Source organism: Hemicordylus capensis, chromosome 14, assembly GCF_027244095.1.
Source record: "Hemicordylus capensis ecotype Gifberg chromosome 14, rHemCap1.1.pri, whole genome shotgun sequence".
Taxonomy (NCBI): Eukaryota; Metazoa; Chordata; class Lepidosauria; order Squamata; family Cordylidae; genus Hemicordylus; species Hemicordylus capensis.
The window spans coordinates 18,049,617-18,069,206 of NC_069670.1; the positions used below are offsets into that span (position 1 = coordinate 18,049,617).

A 19,590-nucleotide genomic window follows, 5' to 3' on the forward strand; every position below is an offset into this window, starting at 1 on the left:
GACTGTTGTGTATCGTTTATTTGTCAGAAAGGCCTTTCCCGCATTTGTTGTATTGGAAGCGTACAAGTCACGTTCTTGTACAGGTTGTATTGTGGTGCATTCTTTACTTGGAAATCCACAAGTGATGCCCGGAACTGCAGGGGAGAACCTCTCTTTTGCTAGATGGGGTGAGTTTATGCCGATGTTAGCCAGAGATGCGCCTGGAAATGCTCACTCCACTGTTAGGGGAATATATAGTGACGCCTCCTAATGAGTCAGGCAATGGATTCCTGCTCTGCCCTACACCCCATAGCGCAGTTCCCCCATCCCATCCCATCCCATCCCTGCCCCTGAATTAGGGCTGCTCCTTGTGCCCTTGAGCAAAGAGGCCTTCCTAGGAAGTCCCCCGTTTATTATCACTTCTCTTGGTCTGGGGAAGGTTTGGTCCGAGCTGCGGAATGAGGGAGGTGAGCTCCTGGATTTCCCCAAAGAGGGCTGCGGGTCGTCTGTCCTCCCCTGCAGTTGCTCTATAGAACCGGAACTTGCTCATCTTCGGCTGTCTTGGCCCCACCCTTGGGAAGAGGGTCCCGTAGCATCATCAGCTCTTGGATCTGGGCCAGGATCTTGCTCTCCATGGGACACTTGTTTTTCTGAAATGGCCAGAAATCAAGAGGGAGGTCGTAGGTAGGAACATAGGAAGCTGCCATATACTGAGTCAGACCATTGGTCTATCTAGCTCAGTATTGTCTTCATAGACTGGCAGCGGCTTCTCCAAGGTTGCAGGCAGGAGTCTCTCTCAGCCCGCTCTTGGAGATGCTGCCAGGGAGGGAACTTGAAACCTTCTGCTCTTCCCAGAGCGGCCCCATCCCCTAAAGGGGAATATCTTGCAGTGCTCACACATATAGTCTCCCATTCAAATGCAAACCAGGGCAGACTCTGCTTAGCAAAGGGGACAATCCATGCTTGCTATCACAAGACCAGCTCTCCTCCTTGGGGTGGGGAGCCGGTCTTGTGATAGCGATCATGATTGCCCCCCTTTGCTAAGCAGGGTTTGCATCTGGAGGGGTGACTATGCATGGGCATGGTCTGCCATATGGTATTCCCCTTAGGGGACGGGGCAGTAGTTCAGTGGTAGAGCATAGGGATGGCTCCTGCCTGAAATCCTGGGGAGCTGCTGCCAGTCAGTGCAGACAACACTGAGCCGGATAGACCAAGGGTCTGACTCAGTAGAAGGCAGCTATGCTTTTTTAAAAAAAGCAGACCCTGGAGCAGTAAGCACTCTGTGCACTGATCAGAGGCAATGCCAGGAATTCAGCTTCAGGTGCCAGGTGAAACTTGTCTCTGCATTATGATTTATTTTAAATTACGAGTGTCAAGCCTTTGAAAAACATCATTCATTTTACATACAACGGCTGTCTAAACCAGGGGTGTCCAGATGCTGTTGGCCTACTATGCCCCTCATCCCCATTCACAGTGGCTAAGCAGCCAGGCATGATGGGAACTGTAGGCCAACAAGGGCTGAATGACACCCCTGGTTGAAACTATTTCAGTATTGCAAACTATTACGTATAGAGAGGGACCTTCCACATGAAAATCTACAACTGGCACGAGAAATTAGTAAACGAACACTTGGCACACCACTTCTGAAAAGCGGATGACCTCTGCCCTGCCCCTCAGCTGGCCTTTGGGGTTAAAAACAGCTATTGAGGTGTATTCATTCATTCATTCATTCATTCGATTTCTATACCGCCCTTCCAAAAATGGCTCAGAGAAATAACAAACAAATAACAAACAAACAATAACAAACAAAATAACAAAGAAATAACAAACAAATACACAGAGAAATAACAAACAAATAAGATGGATCCCTGTCCCCAAAGGGCTCACAATCTAAAATGAAGTATCAAGTATTAATTATTAAGCTTTATTTGTGCTCAGCCACACAAATTCTTGTCACTTTCTGCAGAGCTGGTTATACTTAACCATATACTTAGCCCCTGCTAACTGAACAAAAGAGGCACCTCTTAAAAGCAGCGATTCTCTTTATTTAGCAGGGGGAGAGCAACTGGCCCTATCCATCCCCAGCACAGCATCCCTCCAGTGGCTATTGCTGGTGTCCGTCTTACATTTCTTTTTTAGATTGTAAGGCCTTTGGGGACGGGGAGCCATCTTATTTATTTATAACTATGTAAAGCAGTTTGGGAACTTTGGTTGAAAAGCGATATAGAAATATTTCTCGTATTTGTACATACTTGGGGTGGAGGGGAGATCGGTGCATGGGGTTCACCACTAGATGGCGACAAAAGAGCCACAGGAAATGGGTTCCCCGCAAATCCCGCCCTCCCCAACTTACCGCCAATGACAGCCGCATGAGCCCGGATGGCCCTTTTGTTCCGGGAGTGAGACAACAGCTCTGCTGCTGCATGGCTTCCAGGAAGGCCTGCAGCCCATACTCAGTGATTTGGTTACCTGTGGGGGGTCGAAAGATGAGATGACACAAAGTGTCTGTGGCTGAAGCCCCACCTGAGCTCTCAGGGCTTATGGTCCAACCCTACATGGGCTGTCCCTTCTTCTATAGCAGGGATCAGCAAGGGAGGAGAGATGGTCTAAGGGAAGAGAGCTGGTCTTGTGGAAGCCAGCATGAATCGTCCACTTTGCTAAGCAGGGTCCACCCTGGTTTGCATTTGAATGGGAGACGACATGGGTCATCACTGTAAGATATTCCCCTCAGGGGATGGGGCCACTCTGGGAAGAGCATCTGCATGCAGAAGGTTCCAGCTTCCCTCCCGGCAGCATCTCCAGGATAGGGCTGGGAGAGACTCCTGCCTGCAACCTTGCTGCTGCCAGTCTGGGTCAGCCAATACTGAGCTAGGTGGACCAAGGGTCTGACTCAGCATAAGGCAGCTTCCTCTGTTCCTAACCTACTGCAGCAATGTGCCAGAAGTGGCGTGCCACGGAAGGGTTTTGGGTGCTGCTCGCACAGACTCCTGAGCGGTGGCGGGATCACGGCATTTCGCAGGAGCCAGTTCTGTTGTGCGAGATCACTTTTTGCCCCATGTCCACAAAGGGACACTGGAATTTCTCCACCTCTGTATCCAGAAATGAACAATATTAGTGGGGGTTTCTCAGGAATCCTGCGTACCCAGGAATAACAAAGCTAGTAAGCTGCTAAGACAGGGGCTCTCAAACTTGGGTCCCCAGATGTTGTGGGGACTACAACTCCCATCACACCCCGCTGCAATGGCCAAAAGCAAATCTTGCTCCCGGACGTACGGATGAGGTTCAGGTAGATGAGGACCCGGTTGCCAGGCAGGAAGACTTTGCCATCCCGGTGCTCCGCCTGCTCCAGGAGCGGGTTCATGATCTCAGTAGGCTCAAACACCTGCCAAGGGGAACAGAAGCGCCACACAGGTGGCTGTGTTTGAGAGAGAGGCCCGTGGCCCAAGAGGCCGGTGCTGGTCTCAGGAGTGGGTGGCCCCAACCTGGCTCACCTGTCCTTGGGCATGACACAAACACAGTTCCCTTCAAAGGGGTCCCAAAGAGGTGGTGACCCCCAGGTCCAGAATCCCTTCAGTGGGGGAGAGGTCGGGCAGTTCAGGGGACGAGTCGGGGCGGGAAGCCCCAGCCCGGTTAGCTGGCTGGTTGTACCCCCTCTGCTACGCCCAGAAGTACCTGACCAGCATCCTTGGCCTTGGGGGACTCTTCAGATGACCAGTTTGCTGGGACAGCAGACCCCACCCCGGAAGCCAGTGCCTGAAGAACATGGCACTGCCCCTTTAAGGTCTAACTTGTGCCGGAGAGTGGGCGGAGCTAAAGAGGGGAGTCTGGAAGCCGGACTATTGCAAAGCCCAGGTGAGAGTCTTTTTCTTCCCGAAGCAACACTCTTCCTGGGAGGAGGCCTGAAACCCAGCCTTATCACTGCTACACTGGGAGCTCTCCAAATGCTGAACCTGCTCTGAGTGGGTTAGTCCCTATGAGCAAGTCCCTGCTCCGTCAAGCTCAGGATTGTCTACACAGGTGGCAGCAGCTTCTCCAAGGTTGCAGGCAGGAGCTTTTTCCCAGGCCTGCCCGGAGATGCTGCCAGGGACTGAACCGGGGACATTCTGCACGCAACGCAGATGCGCTGCTACAGAGCCACGGGCCCATTCCCGGCTTGCCTCCTGCTTTGGTTTGCTCTCCTGGCACCTCTGACCCTGGGGCCCCCCGCTGGAACCTATCCAACCTTGGCCCGGAACAGGAGAAAAATGGCCTTCCCAGCCATGAAGAGGCTTCCAATGGGGTATGTATCGGATGGAAGCTAATTTCACTTATTTCTGTTCTGGTGTTTTTTTAATGAGAAGGACAGGTTGGTATGAACGTGTGAATCTTGCAAGAGTTTTAAGAGTTTTTTTATTATTATTATTTATTTATTTATTTATTTATTTATTTATTTATTTTACATTTATATCCCACTCTTCCTCCAAGGAGCCCAGAGTGATGTACTACATACTTGAGTTTCTCTTTCACAACAACCCTGTGAAGTAGGTTAGGCTGAGAGAGAAGTGACTGGCCCAGAGTCACCCAGCTAGTCTCATGGCTGAAGGGGGATTTGAACTCGGGTCTCCCCGGTCCTAGTCCAGCACTCTAACCACTACACCACGCTGGCTCTCGATCTTAGGATTCTAAATCCTAAGATTTTAAGATCCTAAGATTTTAAGACGTTGCTACCAGCCTAAGCATCCTGTGGGACCAGGATGTCGACAACATCAACACATTCATTTATTTCAAATATTCCACTCTGCCTTTCTATTGGGTGGGGGGCAGGGGGGAAAGGAAGCCGCTTACCTCCACTTCCGTGACCTGGGCTCTCTTGTCCTTACTGCCCGATTTTGCCCCTTTACCGCGAACTGGTTTCTGGTCAGGGGCGGGCACGGCTGTGGGGAGAAGATGGCAAACCAACGTCAGGGGACCCCTTTTGCTGTGGAGGCCCCCTGGGCAGGGGATGCTCAAAGGTCCAGGGAGGGAGGGATGAGGAGGAGGCAGAGAGAGAGAGGGGGGACCTTTCTTGGCTTGTTTGGCTTCTTCCTTCTTGGTCTGAGCTGCCGTTGACGCTGCTTGAATGAGGCCTCCTCCTCCGCTTGCCTGGCCCTTCTCCTCCTTCTTAGCTTGTTCCTGTGAGGAACAAAGGGACACAAGAAGCTACTTTTCAGGCCACTGGTCCATCAAGTTCAGTCTTGCCAGCACTGACTGGCAGCAGCAATCCAAGGTTACAGGCAAGGGTCTTTCTCACCCCCTATCTGGAGATGCTGAGAGAGATTGGACTTCCAGCATGCAAGCATACCGATGCTCTTGCACGGAGCTACAGCCCCCTTCTCTAACGTCTTAGAGAACTCGCATGTAGTCTCCCATCCAAATGCAATCAAGGGCAGACCCTGCTTAGCACAGGAGACAATTCACGCTTGTTTACCACAAGGCTAGCTCCCCTCCCCAAGAATATTGTGGAACAGAATACTGTATAAAATGTCCACCTCTGTCTTTTTGTATGGACATCCACAACAAAACCCAGTCCAAACTGCAGATTATTTCCTCGGCTGGATGGAAGTAGGGAGAAAGGAGACTTGGAACAGGGAACCTTCTGGACGTCCCTCTTCCAAGTTCATCTCGGGTCATGAACCGGCTTGACATGGGTTCACACCATCATGCCCATGCCGGTAATCCACATCAAACCGAGATATATCGCCTTTCCGAGATGAAAGGCGGTATACAAATTTAACAATAAATAAACCCCAACCATTGTGTGGACGAGGCCAAAGTGAGGGACTGAAAGCAATGGCAACCCACTTTGTAAGAAAGGTCAGAAAGAAACCCACCTTTGCAGAAGGGTGATGGCTTGTGGAGTGTGGGCTTTTGTGGGGCAGAGACTAGGAAGGGAAAGGAAGGCTGAGGGGCGGTGGGACCTCTTCTGGGCATAAATGATGGCGCTTCTTTTTATCCCACCTTGCCGCAAAATGTGCCCACGGTAGCTGACAATCTCTTGACTTGAAACAGGCAAAGGAATCCAAAGTGGACCAGCAAATGGGCCAGACGCAGGCAGAACCAGCAGTGGCAAAGATCCGCGACCCAGATGCTCGGGATAATTTGGGACTCTTACCTGTTGCTGCAAGGTTAGAAAAGGAGGCTCTGGGTGGCTGTTTCCGGGCAGAGGGGTGATGCTCGACAGGCACAGAAGCATCCCCTACCTCCACCTGCCCCACCCTGGGGCCTTGGAGGATGTCCGGCATGTCGGTGGGCCAGGCCCTTCTCCCCCTCTACAGCTGGGAGGCTTCTTGCAACTGCATTTCTGGGGTTCCCAGATGGAGGGCAGGACCCCCACCTTCCCCTCCCGCCCACAGGGGCTCCTCACCTTCTTCTTATTGGTGCCTTTGCCCGTCTTGGGGGGTTGCAGTTTGTCGATGGCTGTGCTGCTGACGTGGCTGGCGGGCCGGTCACTCTTCACTTCCAGAACTCTCTGTGGCTGGGGGGGGAAGAGGCACGCGGGGCTGACAGGCTGGGCCTGCACTCTGCACGCCCCCCGGTGCCTCAGATAGGCCCTCCCACCCCTCACAGTGTCTGCGCTGCGCTGGGGTCAGGGCAGGGGGCAACTGGGGTCAATCCGATCATGCCCCAGAAGAGATCCGGGAGGAGTTTCTTCGGGGCTCCAAATTACACGAAGGGCCGGGAGACCACCTGAGACCAAAACGCGGGGGCCAAGTCCGTGGTACAAAAATGGTGTCGGGTCCACCTCTGGCGCCACCTCCTGGCAGGACTCTTGGAGGACAAGAGAGGGTGTACCCCGCCCACGGCACATCCCTCAGCTGTGCAGGGGTGGGGTATCTCTGGAACCCGAAAGACGGGGCACGCACACGGGCGAATCAAACGCTGGCTCAGCTGCCAGGCGTGCCCCTAACTTCTGGAAGCGCCTCCTGAATCCGTTTGCTCGTTGCCTTCTGAATGTTCTCCCTTTAAACAGGCCTGCGCAGCTTCGGCGCCCCCCTCCAGCCGTTTTGGGACTACAACTCCCATGATCCCCAGCCATAGTGGCCAATAGCCGGGGATTATGGGAGTTGTAGGCCAGCAGCTGCAGGAGGCCCTGCTTTAAAACCTACAGGGGTTTGGGAGAAGGGTTCTCGGGCAAGGAGACGGCAGGCCGGCCAATCCGCTGCATGCACAGCCGGCTACGAACTTCCCCCCGTCTCCAGAGTGGAGCCCAACGGGGGGAAGAGAGCGGCATTTGGGCCAAAGGGGGGATCCCAGCCCAGCCCAGGTCTGTCCTCCTCCCTTACCATCCGGCACCGGTCCTGGGCCTCCTTCTCCAGCAGAAGTCGCCTCCTCTCCACGACCTCCGTGTGTGTGAGGGCAAATGGAGCGAGGACCTACGAGGCAAGCAGGGCAACGGATGAGCTCCCCCCACCGGCTCCCAGGAGCAGCGACCCTGAGTGCAGAGTCCTGGATGCCACGGAGGCAGGCACTGCCCCTCGAGCCCAGTCGGGTTCCCCCTCGCCTGGGGCCCGGCAGGGTCCTCCTCAGAAGAGCCCCTGCCACTTGCATGGCCTGGAGCGGGAGATCCCTCCGCCACCCAGTCCTACGCCTCTTGGCTCTCTGTGAGAACTGGGCAGGGTTGCTCGGCTAGGGGAGTGACAGGGAGCTGCCTCCTACTGAGTCAGACCATCGGTCCAGCTAGCTCAGTCATGTCTACCCAGATTGGCAGCGGCTTCTCCAGGCATGAAGGCAGGGGTCTCTCTCAGCCCGATCCTGGAGAGGCTGCCAGGGTGGGAACGTGGGACCTTCTGCCTGCAAGCATGCTGGTGCCCTTCCCAGAGCAGGCCCCTTCGCCTAAGGCAGGGCTGCTCAAATTCGGCCCTCCTGCAGATGTTGGCTGGCCATTCTCATCATCCCTGGCTATTGGCCACAGTGGCTGGGGGTTATGGGAGTTGTAGTTCAAAAACAGCTGGGGGAGGGTTAGGTTGAGCAGGCCTGCCCTAAGCGGAATATCTTAACAGTGCTCGCACATGTCGCCTCCCATCTGAATGCAAACCAGGGCAGGCCCTGCTTAGCAAAGGGGGACAATCCATGCTTGCTACCACAAGGTCAGCTCTCTTCCCCACCATTTGGAAAGCCCGCTTTTAGTGGACTCCTTAAAACGAAGTGTCTCACAGGCAGAGGAGGGGACCCCACAATTCTTTTGCCTAGAGCCGCTGTCTTCCTCAAAAGTTGGGGCACAGGGAACATAGGAAGCTGCCATATACTGAGTCAGACCACTGGTCCATCTCACTCAGTATTGTCTGCACAGACTGGCAGCGGCTTCTCCAAGGATGCAGGCAGGAGTCTCTCTCAGCCCGATCCTGGAGATGCTGCCAGGGAGGGAACTGGGAAACCTTCAGCTCTTCCCAGAGCGGCTCCATCCCCGAAGGGGGGAATCTCTTACAGTGCTCACACTTCTAGGGACTGCACCCCCCTGAGAACACCCAGACTGACCTCGGCGAGCTTCAGGGCCCCTTTGTCTCCGATCTGGTTGTGTGCCAAGGACAAGGAAAGCAGGGAGCGGTTGAGGCGCAGGCCCTGGGCAGAGCCAGAACATGGAAAGGAAAAGAGGGACACGGTGAGTTGCTGGGAATTGTGTCCGGCAAGAGGCGGCCCTCTTGGAGGAGAAAGGACTTCGGGGCCAAGCAGGCCCTCCCCGAGATTCTTCATCCCATGCCGGCCCTTCACCAAGTGGAACAAGGCGATCCGTTGGCTTCTGGACATCGATAGCACAACCCCACCAGTGTTGCCTCGAACAGGGATTCCCAGATGTTGTGGACTACAACTCCCACAATCCCCAAGCAAAAGCCATTGCAGCTGGGGATTCTGGGAGTTGTAGTCAACATCATCTGGGAATCCCTGTTAGAGGGAACACTCCCCCCGCCCCAGTTTGCTCTGAGAGCAAATCCCAGGCCACCTCTGGGCTTTAGCTTTTGCCTCACGTCCGCAATGTAGCCGGCGCCCACGTCCGTGATGTGGTTGTAGCTGAGGTTGATGGAGACCAGGTTCTTGTTGGCGCTCTTGAGGGACGAGAGGGCCTGGCCGATCAGCAGGGCCGCCTCGTCGTCGATGTCGTTGTTGCGCAGGGAGATGTGGGCCAGGCTGAGAGGGGTGGATGGGACGGTTGGCTGGCCCTCGGCAGGGCTGGACACAGAGATGAGAGGATTAGGCACACCAGGGTTCCCTGTAACAAGGAGACCCAGATGTTGTGGACTACAGCTCCCAGCATCCTCAGCTGCAATGGCCTTTGGCTGAGGATTATGGGAGTTGTAGTCTGCAACATCTAAGAATCCCTGTTACAGGCCACACTGGTCATATAGGAAGCTGCCTTCTACTGAGTCAGAACATTGGTCCGTCTAGCTCAGTTTTGTCTACACAAGGCTGGCTCAACTTTGGCCCTCCAGGTGTTCTTGGACTACAACTCCCATGATCCCCTGCCACAGTGGTCAATAGCCAGGGATTATGGGAGCCGTAGGCCAATATCTGAAGAAGGGCCAACGATGAGCAGCCCTGGTCTACCCTGACCGGCAGCGACTCTCCAAGGTTTCAAGCAGGAGTCTCTACCAGCCCTACCTGGAGATGCAGCCAGGGAGGGAACCTGGGATCCCCTATAGGCAAGCATGCAGATGCTCTTCCGCTGAGCGATGGCCCCATCCCCTAAGGAAGGAGAGCTGATCTTGCCGCACTGAGTATGAGTTAGGTGCTAAGCAGGGCCCAGCCTGGTTTGCATTTGGATGGGCAGCGACGTGTGAGCACTATCTGCCACATGATATTGCAGCCATAGCTCAGTGGTGGAGCACCTGCTTTGCATGCAGAAGGGCCCAGGTTAGCATCTCCAGGTAGGGCTGGGAGAGACTCCTGCCTGAAACCCAGGAGAGCCGCTTCCAGTCAGTGTAGACAATAGTGAACTAGATGGACCAAGGGTCTTGACTCAGTATATGGCAGCTTCCCACGTTCCTATGTTGCAGTGCTCCTACGTAGTCACCCATCCAAATGCAAACCAAGGGGACTCCTGCTTAGCACAGGGGGCAATTCATGCAAGACCAGTAATCCCCCTGCCCCACTGGTTGCTATCACCCTCCAGGCTTTACCCTCCTCACTCCTGCCTGGACAGCACAGACGATCAAAAATGGCCAAACCTGTTTCGCGACAGCAGCCATTTTTGACCTGACCAAGCCAGCAAAAAGTAAGGCCTGGTGGTGCCAGAAAGGGTTGCAGTGGCCTCCAGGGCCCGGGATGGCCAGAGAGGGGTAATAATCAGCCTTCTCACCAGACCCCCGTCACCCTGGGTGGGGGGAGGGCTCACCAAATGGGTGGTTTTGTCTGAGATGCAGCCAGCCAAGGGGGCTTGTTGATGTTGGGGTGAGTAGCCCCACTCCCAAGGAAGAGCTGTGGGGCCAGCAGGGAGGAGGACAAGGAGAGGGGAGGTTGATGGGCCACACCAAGACCCCAACTGGAAGGGAGGGCTGAATCTGGGAAGACTGAACTGGAGCTACTGGGCACAGGAGTCTGGTTGGGTTGTTCCAGAAGGTGGGTGCACGCAGCAGCATGCCAGATTCGAAAAGCTGGACCCAGCTTTTCGAATCTGGAAGGAAGGATTCGAGAGGAAGGAATTTCGAGAGGAAGCGCTGCCCTAGAGACAGAGACAGGCCCCCCCCCAACTCCAGTTCTGGGTCTCAGGAACAGCTGTGGGACCCTCCCCTTGGTCTCCCATAGGTCCTCACCTGGTGGGGCTTTCTTCGGCGATGAGCAGCTTGTAGAAAGAGCGCTCCGGCAGCGGGTTCCCTTCCAAGGCGAGGGTCCTGCGAGGAGAGGGGAAGCGATGTGGAAAGACCTCTCAGCCCTCCCCCCGGAGCAGCCAAGGGCCCAGTGAAAGGCACTCCCCTCTGTCTGTGGTTCTTTTTAAAAATATTTTTTATTAAGAGTGCTGTTGTTTTTTTTTAAGGGGAAAAAATCATGTCTACATATAGCTATGTAATTCCAGAAATTTGTTCACGGCAATTTTACAATATTTGAAACAAATATCTTCTATAACTTGGGTGTGTGTGTGTACGCGCACCTTCTTCTGACAATATTCGATGAACGCAGACCAATTTCCCACAAACCTATTAAGCTTCCGTTGATCTTCTTTGACTCCCGTTCTGATCTCGTAGGAGTCGGGACCTTTTCTCAATATTTTGCGCAGCGTGTGCTTGCTGAGATTATCAAATAAAATATCAACTCCTTACTGTATTTGATAGAGGAAGATGCTGAAAGGCATCCTCTCATACTGCGTGGGAAAAGGCAATGGTCAACCCCTCCTGTATCCTACCAAAGACAACCACAGGGCTCTGCGGGTGCCAGGAGTCGAAATCGACTTGACGGCACACTTTACCTTTACTGTATTTACCAGAATCCAAGAATAGGTTTTTGCCAAGTTTTTGATATTAAAAACTAGGCGGTTGTTTTAAATTCAGAGTCCTGTTCTTTTCGAGTAAATGCAGGTAGAACGTGCATTTCACCTCTACTTTTTAAGGGAATCATCTTAAATTGAGAGTCGCCTTAGATTCGGGTAAATACAGTACTTTGAATTGTTTCCCTTTCTATTATTTTGAGGGTGTGGGTGTATGTGCTTTCATTGGGAAGAGCTAATGGGGTTGGGTTTCGGAGATCTGGAGGTGCCCGCTGGCTTACCTGAGAGTTGTGCAGGTGGGCAAGATGGCGAGGAGAGAGAGGAAGGTGTGGTCTGTCAGTCCAACCTTCCAGAGGCTGAAAGGAGAGCACAGAGAGTGAGAAGAGGGAGCAGAGTGGGGCAGAACACGTGGCCACCACTAGCCGAGAGACTTCCCTTCTGCCAGTGCTACATGCCCAGCGATGAAGAAGCAAAGGGAAAGGAGGTGGCCCAGATCTGCAGGCATTCCCAAACATCCAGGCCCGTTTTCCCCAAATGAAAGGCCACTATCCTGCTATAAGCACATGGCACAGATAGCTTGAGGCGCCACCGTTCCGACTATGGGGTGTTTGTGTTTGGAGGAGAAGGCGGGGAATCGCACGCCTGAATGGAAACCTGGATCACCAGGGAGAAAAATTTACAAGAATTCATAACTCCGAGACTGTGGAACTCCTTGCCACGGGAGATGTGTCTCGGCCGTAACGGCACTGCACTCGGCCGTAACGGTTTCCCTTGGACCCGTCGGTCTGGAGGCCTCACTCACTGAATTCCCTGGAGGTGGGCAAGGGCTGGCAGGCACTTCGCCAAGACAGCCAACATCTTCTCCTCGATCTTCCAGCCTGTCAAGCACAGAAGAGCAGGTGGAGGTCAGTCCTCCCTGGTCTACCTTATGGATGTCCTTCTCAGCTCCACTCCAGGCCCAAGCCGCAAAGACGAATTCTTTCAGGACGTAAACGCGGGTTGCTAAATTTGTGGAAAGTAATTCAGCCACTTGTGCTGCTTAGCAGTTATTATTATTATTATTATTATTAATTCGATTCCTAGGCAGAATCCTGCCAGCACATCACCTTATAGATTCGCCACTGAGAGGGCTAGTGTGGGGCTGCACAACTTCGGCCCGCCATCGGCCATTGGACTACAACTCCCATCATCCCTGATGACTGGCCACTGTCGCCAAGGACGATGGGAGCTGTAGTCCAAGAACAGCCGAAGTTGTGCCGCTCAGGGCAAGAAAGCCGGCAACCCTGGCCCTTCTGCTGTTCTTCAACTACAGCTCCCATGAGCCACAGCTGTGGGGAATTGTAGTTCAACAACAGCGGGAGAGCTGAGGCTGCCTATCCCTAAGATGTGGAGCTGTGGGGATTGGAGCCGCTCAGCGGGCAGCTCCCTTCACTCACTCCGGATGAAGATCTCGCGGGTGCTCTTGGGGTCGTCGTGCTCCAGCTCCATCTGGATGGTGGGGCGGAAGTAGGCGTACTTGCCCTGGATCTGGCTGAGGCTGTACTGCGCATCCTTCTCCGCTTGCTGGTCAGGCTCCTCTGGGTGGGGAGAAAGCCCATCTTGGCCACCTGAGGCGAGTTCCAGACAGGTGGGGAAGGGCCCCTTTTGTGGGCCGCGAGAGCTGCAGTTGCAGCCGGGGGGAGGCGGATGGCCCACCTTAGGTTCTGTAGCTGTTGCTGGACTCTAACTCCCATCATCCCCAGCCACAGAGGCTAACAGCCAGGAATGCTGGGAGTCGTAGTGTAACAACTGCTGGAGGCCTTAAGGGTCGGCCAAGCCTGCTTCATGGAAACACAACAACAACAAATATTTATATACCGCTTTTCAACACAAGTTTCCAAAGCGGTTTACACAAGAGAAATAATAAATAAATAAGATGGCTCCCTGTCCCCAAAGGGCTCACAATCTAAAAAGAACCAGCAAGAGTCACTGGAGGTCCTGTGCTGAGGGTGGATAGGGCCAGTTACTCTCCCCCTGCTAAATAAAGAGAATTGCCACGTTAAAAGGTGCCTCTTCGCCCAGTTAACACAAGAGAGCACAACTTTCTTAGTAATTCCGAGACTGTGGAACTCCTTGCCACAGGAGATGAGTCTTGGACAAAATGGCACTGTGACACCAGCTGACGTTCTGCTGATGTGCTAGGAGGCCTCGGGCCTAGCTGGCTCACAACTTGTTCTCCCTTTTGTTTTTTAGAGTTATGTGTCCCCTCTACTGTGCTGTCTGCGGTGTTTATACACACATACACACGATTGTTTTAAACAGCTGTGATGCTAGGCATCTCAGCAATGAGGCAGAAAAGTGTCTAGGGAGGAGTCTGGAAATTAGTCTGGGGAGGAGAGTTGATCTGATGGTAGCATTAGCAAACATGAATTGTCTCCTTTGCTAAGCAGAGTCCACCTTGGTTTGCATTTGGTTGGGAGGCTACATGTGAGCACCATAAGATATTCCCCTTTCCTCACTGCTCAGTGGAAGAGCATCAGTTTGCATGCAGAAGGCTCCAGGTTTGGTCCCTGGCAGCATCTTTAGGGCTGGGAGACGGGAAAGACTCCTGCCTGTAACCTTGGAGAGCTGCTGCCAGCCAGTGTAGACAATCCTGAACTCAATGGACCAAGGGTCTGACTCAGTAGAAGGCAGCGTCCTATGTTCCTAGGATGCTGGCAATTACCACGCTAGCATCCCAGAGAGAGCCAAAGACAGAGAGGTAGGTGCTGCTGAGACAACTAAGCCCTTCCTTCTGCTTTGGGCTCATTTCTGTAGTTTTAGAAAAGTTATTCTTTCCCAGCCTCAGTCCCTCCATCTGCATAATGGGAACAGGGCTCCATCTCACAGGATAAGTGTGAGGGGAAGCAGCACCGTAAAGATGGTAAAGGCCCAGAGCTCATCAAACAGAGCATCAGCGACGCCCTGCCCCATCTCCATGGGGCCACCTTCCACACAGCAGCCCCATGCGTCCCCTCACCTGTCACAGCCAAAGCATGTGGGTGGGGCCTCACCACGACCTTGGGGACCTCTTGAAATCCCGCACGGGTGCACAGCTCGGTGAAATCCTGCTCCAGGATCCCTGTACACTGGTACTCCTCTGTAAACAGAATAAGTCCCAGGTGAGAGAACAAGGGGTTCCTCTATCCTAGCTCCAGATCTTCTCCGACGGACCAACCAAAGCCGGCCAATACTTTCTGTGTGCATCGAGCCATACAGGAAACACTTCTGTATGGAGGAATATGTTTTTCTACAACCTGAAAACGGGGACTTGATTTTCTTTTAGGGAGGGAGTGTTTAAACCTTATCCCAGGTCAGAGGTTCTCAAGGTTAGGACCCCAGGTGTGGCTGGACTACAACTCCCATCATCCTGGAGGCTAAACACAAGCAGCTTCCTGTGTCCCTTTGACCCAGGCTCAAAGACAGCTATAGCTGTGGAACTCCCTGCTACTAGCTCTTGGCTTACCAGAGCTCGCGTGAGGCTGAAAGTTCCACTCCAGGGGTTGTCAGGAAAAGGGCTGGATGCAACTGGGACCACCACCATGCTCTGCCCCAAACTGCCTACATAACAAACCGAGCTGGAGGGCTCCTACCTTCTCCGTGCTCAGCTCTTTTAGCAGCAAGCCTGGCCTCTTCCTCCAAGGCGGCAGTCTTATCCTTAGCTCCCCGTTCCCCCTTTTTCCCCATGGCGTCTCTCGTTCAAGGACCCTGTGGAGACAAAAACATATGCAATGAGACGCTGAGGGGCAGACATTGGGGGTCGCTACTGGGGATCCCCAGTGGAGATTAAACGCTGCCCTGGAAGGAGATTTCCTCTGCTCCCACATCTGGAACCAGCAGCACCCCACATATTTTCTGTGGGACTCCAGTGCTGCTTTGAAGAAAGAAAGAAAAAACTGGGTTGCAAATATTTTAAAGGAAATAATAGAGAAGGCTCTTGGGATTGGACAGGCCTTTTTTCTTTTTTCTTTTGGAGTGATGGGCGTCAGCTGGACAAGGACTGATGGGGGGGCACATAATACTAGTCCCATATGGTGAGGGGCGCTCTAGATTTTGGAGAGGGGGCTGTTTTGGAGAGGGGCTTCCCAAGTGGGACATGGCAAGTAGGGGCTTTTCTGTTGGGTGTATGTTGGGGGGGTCAAGGTAGGTTTTTTTTGGGGGGGTCCTTAGTTGCAAGGAGATGAGGCTTTGTAGGGGAGACCTGTGGGGGGGGGCTGGGAATCTGCCTTGATGGGGTAGGGAGAGCTGGAAGGGAGAGGTCAGAATCAGGAATATGGGGGGGTCTTTATGGGGAAAGTGGGGGGGGGCCTGCAAAGTGAGGTATCGTAGTTGGGTGGGGAAGGACCCTGAGCGGGGGAGGCGGGGCTCTGGGCAAGAAGGGTGTCTGGGGGCCAAGCCCACGTGACGCACCCCCCCCTAAGTAGCGATAACAACAGGCTCCCCACTCCGCTCGAGGCCAGGCTCGGTCCTGCCCGCCTGTTGTGTAGGCCTCTGTCGCCTTAGCAACCGAGAAGGGAGGACGTCCTGGCTGCACCGAACCCCGCTGACCGATAGAGGGCGCAGGAGGCCCGCCGACGGAAAGAGCTGGGAGGAAGAATCTTTCCCAGCTATAAGATGTTGGCAGAGACCAGAGGCAACAAATGTCCCAAATAAAATTGAAAATGTGCACCTTCAAGACAAACATTGTGCACCTTCAAGACAAATATCAAATCACATTTTATATTTAATTGATTGTAAGTTATTTAACCATACAAATGCATATGCGGCTCTTTAGCCCTCTCTGAGTGGCTCATAAAAAAGATCAACAATATATGTAAATTAAAAGCAACAGATATAGCTAGAAATAACACACCAATGGTCCTTTGAGGTCCAGTATTTACTTGAGATGGAAAGCCATTATTTATTTATTTACGAGGTTTACATGCTGCTGTTCTTCATGAATGAATTAATGGTGCTTTACAACAAAATTCTTAAACCACAATAAAACACGCCACCAGCAACTTCTTTTTCTATGCGCCCCCCCCCCCAATCTTTTATTGTTGTAGTCTTTTAATTCTGGCTAGCTGCCTTGAGTCTGCAGAGAAAGGCGGGGTAGGAATTTTAAAATATCTTATTAATGATATTCCGCCTTTCTCTTTCTCGGTCTGCAGACTCAAGGCAACTAGCAATAAATTAAAATACACACAGATTTTCTCCATACAGTGTCTATACTATTTTTTTTTAGCTGATCAACAACAATAATATATCTGTATAGGACAAAAAGATGTCATGTCTTAAGAAATACCAGTAAAAGAAAGCAAGTTTTAGTTGAACATTTTGGCTTAAAGTCCAAAACTGGGTTTCCTCTACTGTTATCTATGTACAAATGGTATTGTTATTTAAGTTGCTTTTCAGCTTTATCCTTCTTTGGGTCCCCAGCCGTGTTCCCTGGAACAGGGATTCCCAGGTGTTGTTGACTACAACTCCCAGCACCCCCAGCTGCAAGGGCCTTTGGTTGAGGATTATGGGAGCTGTAGTCCACAACCCCTAGAACTCCGTTCCAGGGAACACTGCCCCACCCCCGGACGTTGTTGGACTTCAACTCCCATCATCTCCAGCCTTTGAACCCTGTGCCTGGGGCTGATGGGAGTTGTAGTCCAACCTCTAGGAAGCCGGGTTGGAGGCTGCTAGAGTGGCGGTGTACTGTATATGTACCCACACACGCATCCCATCATAGCCAGAAGAACAACACAACATTACACTTCTCTCCCGCCGCCCCCGCACTCCTTAGGAACAGATATCCGGATCGGCCAGGGGGTGGGGGCGGCGCGTGTGCGCGAGAGGAACTCCCCGCCTCATGACGCTGAGGGCGCCCCCGCCCCGCTGGGCAGGAAGGGCCCGATCCTGGGGGGCGCCCCCTCGGGAGGCGTAAGCCCTGCGCCGGCTTGCTCGCAGAAAAGGGCGGAGAGAGCCCCGCCGCCAGAGAGGAGGCGCTAGCTCCGCCCGGCTCGGGACCGGCCCTAGCTAGGCCCAGCGGCGGTGGAAGCCGCCTCCGCAGCCTCGCGAGAGGAAGAAGAAGCAGCCGCCAGCCAGACGAGGGCCGGCCGGGGCCTGCCTCCCCCCTCCTCCTCGCTCCCCACCGGGCCCACTGCTGGGGCGGCGAGATGGCAGCGGCGGCCGAGCAGCAGCAGCAGCAGCAGCAGGACGCGGAGCTGGAGGAGCTCCTGGAAAGTAAGTCAGGGCCGGGCAGGGAAGGCGGGCAGGGCGCGCCTCCCCTCTCCCCCTCCCGGGTCCCATTCACACGAGCTGCCTGCGTAGGGGGGGGGGGCGGACATGGGATGGGGGGAGGGGGCTCTCCCTGTTCCCACGTGGGCCGCAGCCCGCTCTCCCCCCTTCCCCGCCCCATGATGGAGGGGGCACCAGAAGGAACAGCCGCCTCTCCTGCCGTCTCCGGTCTCATTCACACGACCCGGGGATCCCCCCCCTCCTCCTCTTTAAACCTTCCCACCCCCGCCGCCGCCCCCATGCTTCATATTTCTGGTTAGGAAGCAAGGACACCCTCCCCCCCCGCCCCACCTTGGATCCAGCAGCAGCAGCACAGCCCCAGGCGGCAGGAGGAGCGCTGTGCCGCCGCCAGTGGGGCTTCCCTGGGGTCACCCTGAGCTGCACAGGCTGGGGTCTGGCGGGCTGGACAGGGGCTTCCCTGGGTCACTCTGAGCTCTCAGCGGGGTCTGGCCGGCTGGGCACCCTTCCTTCTGTTCCTCCGGCCCTTCGTGAAAGCAGCACCCTGGGGTGCTGATGCTCTGAGTCAGGGTCTCTCTCTCTCTCTCAACTACAGCTCCCATCCTCCCCTGCCACAAGGCTGGGGAGGATGGGAGTTGTAGTGCTGCCCCTGCTGGAGTACCTCCCCTTGTCGATGATGATCGGATTTATTAGGCCAGGTTGTTGTGTCGGGGCTGGGGAGGGGCTCAGTCCTGTGCACGTCCTTGGGAGTAAGGCCGGTTGGACTGGGCCGGACTTGGGTGTGAGCAGAGGCCCATGGTTGGGGGTCACACGGAAAGGCCCTGTTGAACTCAGTGGGCCTTCCTTGACGACGCGGGGAGGGCTTGGAAGCCATGGTTGACAATTAACCAGGGCGATCTTGTGCTCCTCCCGAGAGATTCTGGCGGGTGTGCTTTAAGGAGGGCGGCCTTGCCCTCCTCTGTGTTTTGGTTCCAGTTGAGGGTTAGGATTTGGGGTTTTAAGGGAGTCCAAGCAGGGTAGCCAACAGGGTTGGGCCCGGAGGTTCTGGTCTGGACCCCTCAAGCAGAAGGGTAGGCTGTGTTTGGGGAGGACGCCTGTGTCTAGCATCCTTCCGAAGACCTTTCTTGCTCGCTGTGGACTAGCAACTGTGTGGGCCCTTTAACTGAGGCTAGTCCCTGGCCTCTGCATGGGGGAGGAAGTTGACCCACACAGTAGGGAGCCAGTGCTCTGGACATCCAGGATCGGCAGGGGTGAAGCAACATGCCCGATCTCTGGAATGAGAGCCGTGGGGGCCACCCCCAGTTTCCAGAGAGACCCCTGTCGGAGCCCTCCTGCGGCTTGTGGGGCTTCTTCCTCACAACCTGAGCCTGGGAATCTAGCAAACTGATCTTGTCGGTTGACCGATCTGAACATGGCCAGATATTAATGTGTGTGTATATATGCTGTGAAGCACCTGGTGTGTAGGTGGTGACCGGTCTCCCTACAGGATCAGTTGCCTCACGATGGTTGAATTCCGCAAGAGCCTTCCAGCTCTTTTCCTTCTGGGGCCTCCTGGCTGGCTGGAATAGCCTGTTGGGAGGAATCTGGGAGGAGCACATCCGAAGGTGCTTCGGGGCTCCAGGCTGTTGTAAAACCGGATTGGAAACCGATTTGGCTCTCCGGAACTGAGAGTCTCCGAAAGCAAATGGGGGAAGCACAAGCACCGTCTCTCAGTGCTGGTTCAATCCCTGGTAGCATCTCCAGGTGGGGTTGGGCAAGACCCATATGTAGTCCCCTTGGGGGGGCCCTTATCACCCCCAGTGAGCTGGGGAGCATCTGATGTAAGGGGAAGAGCACCACTGGTTCCCTTATGTTGCAGACGTGGTCCCCTGATCTGGATACGGCCCCTGCTGTTCCATATGCCACCCCCCAGCCCGGAAATAGAAGCGGAGAGTTGTGTG

The 19,590-nt window shown here is 54.2% G+C and overlaps 2 protein-coding genes across 11 annotated transcripts in view; one reads left to right on the forward strand and one right to left on the reverse strand.

The window, feature by feature from the left end:
• LRRC71 (leucine rich repeat containing 71) lies at positions 1 to 18,098 on the reverse strand. 10 transcript variants are annotated; one of them, XM_053278019.1, is made up of 16 exons: positions 17,984 to 18,098; positions 15,022 to 15,136; positions 14,409 to 14,528; positions 12,847 to 12,987; positions 12,213 to 12,288; positions 11,692 to 11,766; positions 10,743 to 10,820; positions 8,961 to 9,162; positions 8,473 to 8,556; positions 7,281 to 7,370; positions 6,362 to 6,472; positions 5,019 to 5,130; positions 4,804 to 4,892; positions 3,253 to 3,361; positions 2,333 to 2,448; positions 1 to 629 (listed from the first exon to the last, which is right to left on the reverse strand). In XM_053278019.1, exons 2-16 carry the CDS (start codon positions 15,113 to 15,115, stop codon positions 507 to 509), a joined length of 1,620 nt encoding a protein of 539 aa, XP_053133994.1. In that variant the 5' UTR covers positions 15,116 to 15,136; positions 17,984 to 18,098; the 3' UTR covers positions 1 to 506. The 10 variants fall into 10 exon arrangements, 9 of the variants coding, with proteins under 9 accessions (XP_053133994.1, XP_053133993.1, XP_053133991.1 ...); XM_053278018.1 differs by lacking the exon at positions 17,984 to 18,098 and adding an exon at positions 17,168 to 17,300; XM_053278016.1 differs by lacking the exon at positions 17,984 to 18,098 and adding an exon at positions 15,839 to 16,454.
• PEX19 (peroxisomal biogenesis factor 19) overlaps positions 17,502 to 19,590 on the forward strand; it is a 16,411-nt gene continuing 14,322 nt past the window's right edge. Inside the window, exon 1 of the mRNA XM_053278026.1 lies at positions 17,502 to 17,638. Coding sequence (XP_053134001.1) covers positions 17,572 to 17,638 — 67 coding nt within the window. The 5' untranslated portion in view covers positions 17,502 to 17,571. The remainder of the gene's footprint in view (positions 17,639 to 19,590) is intronic.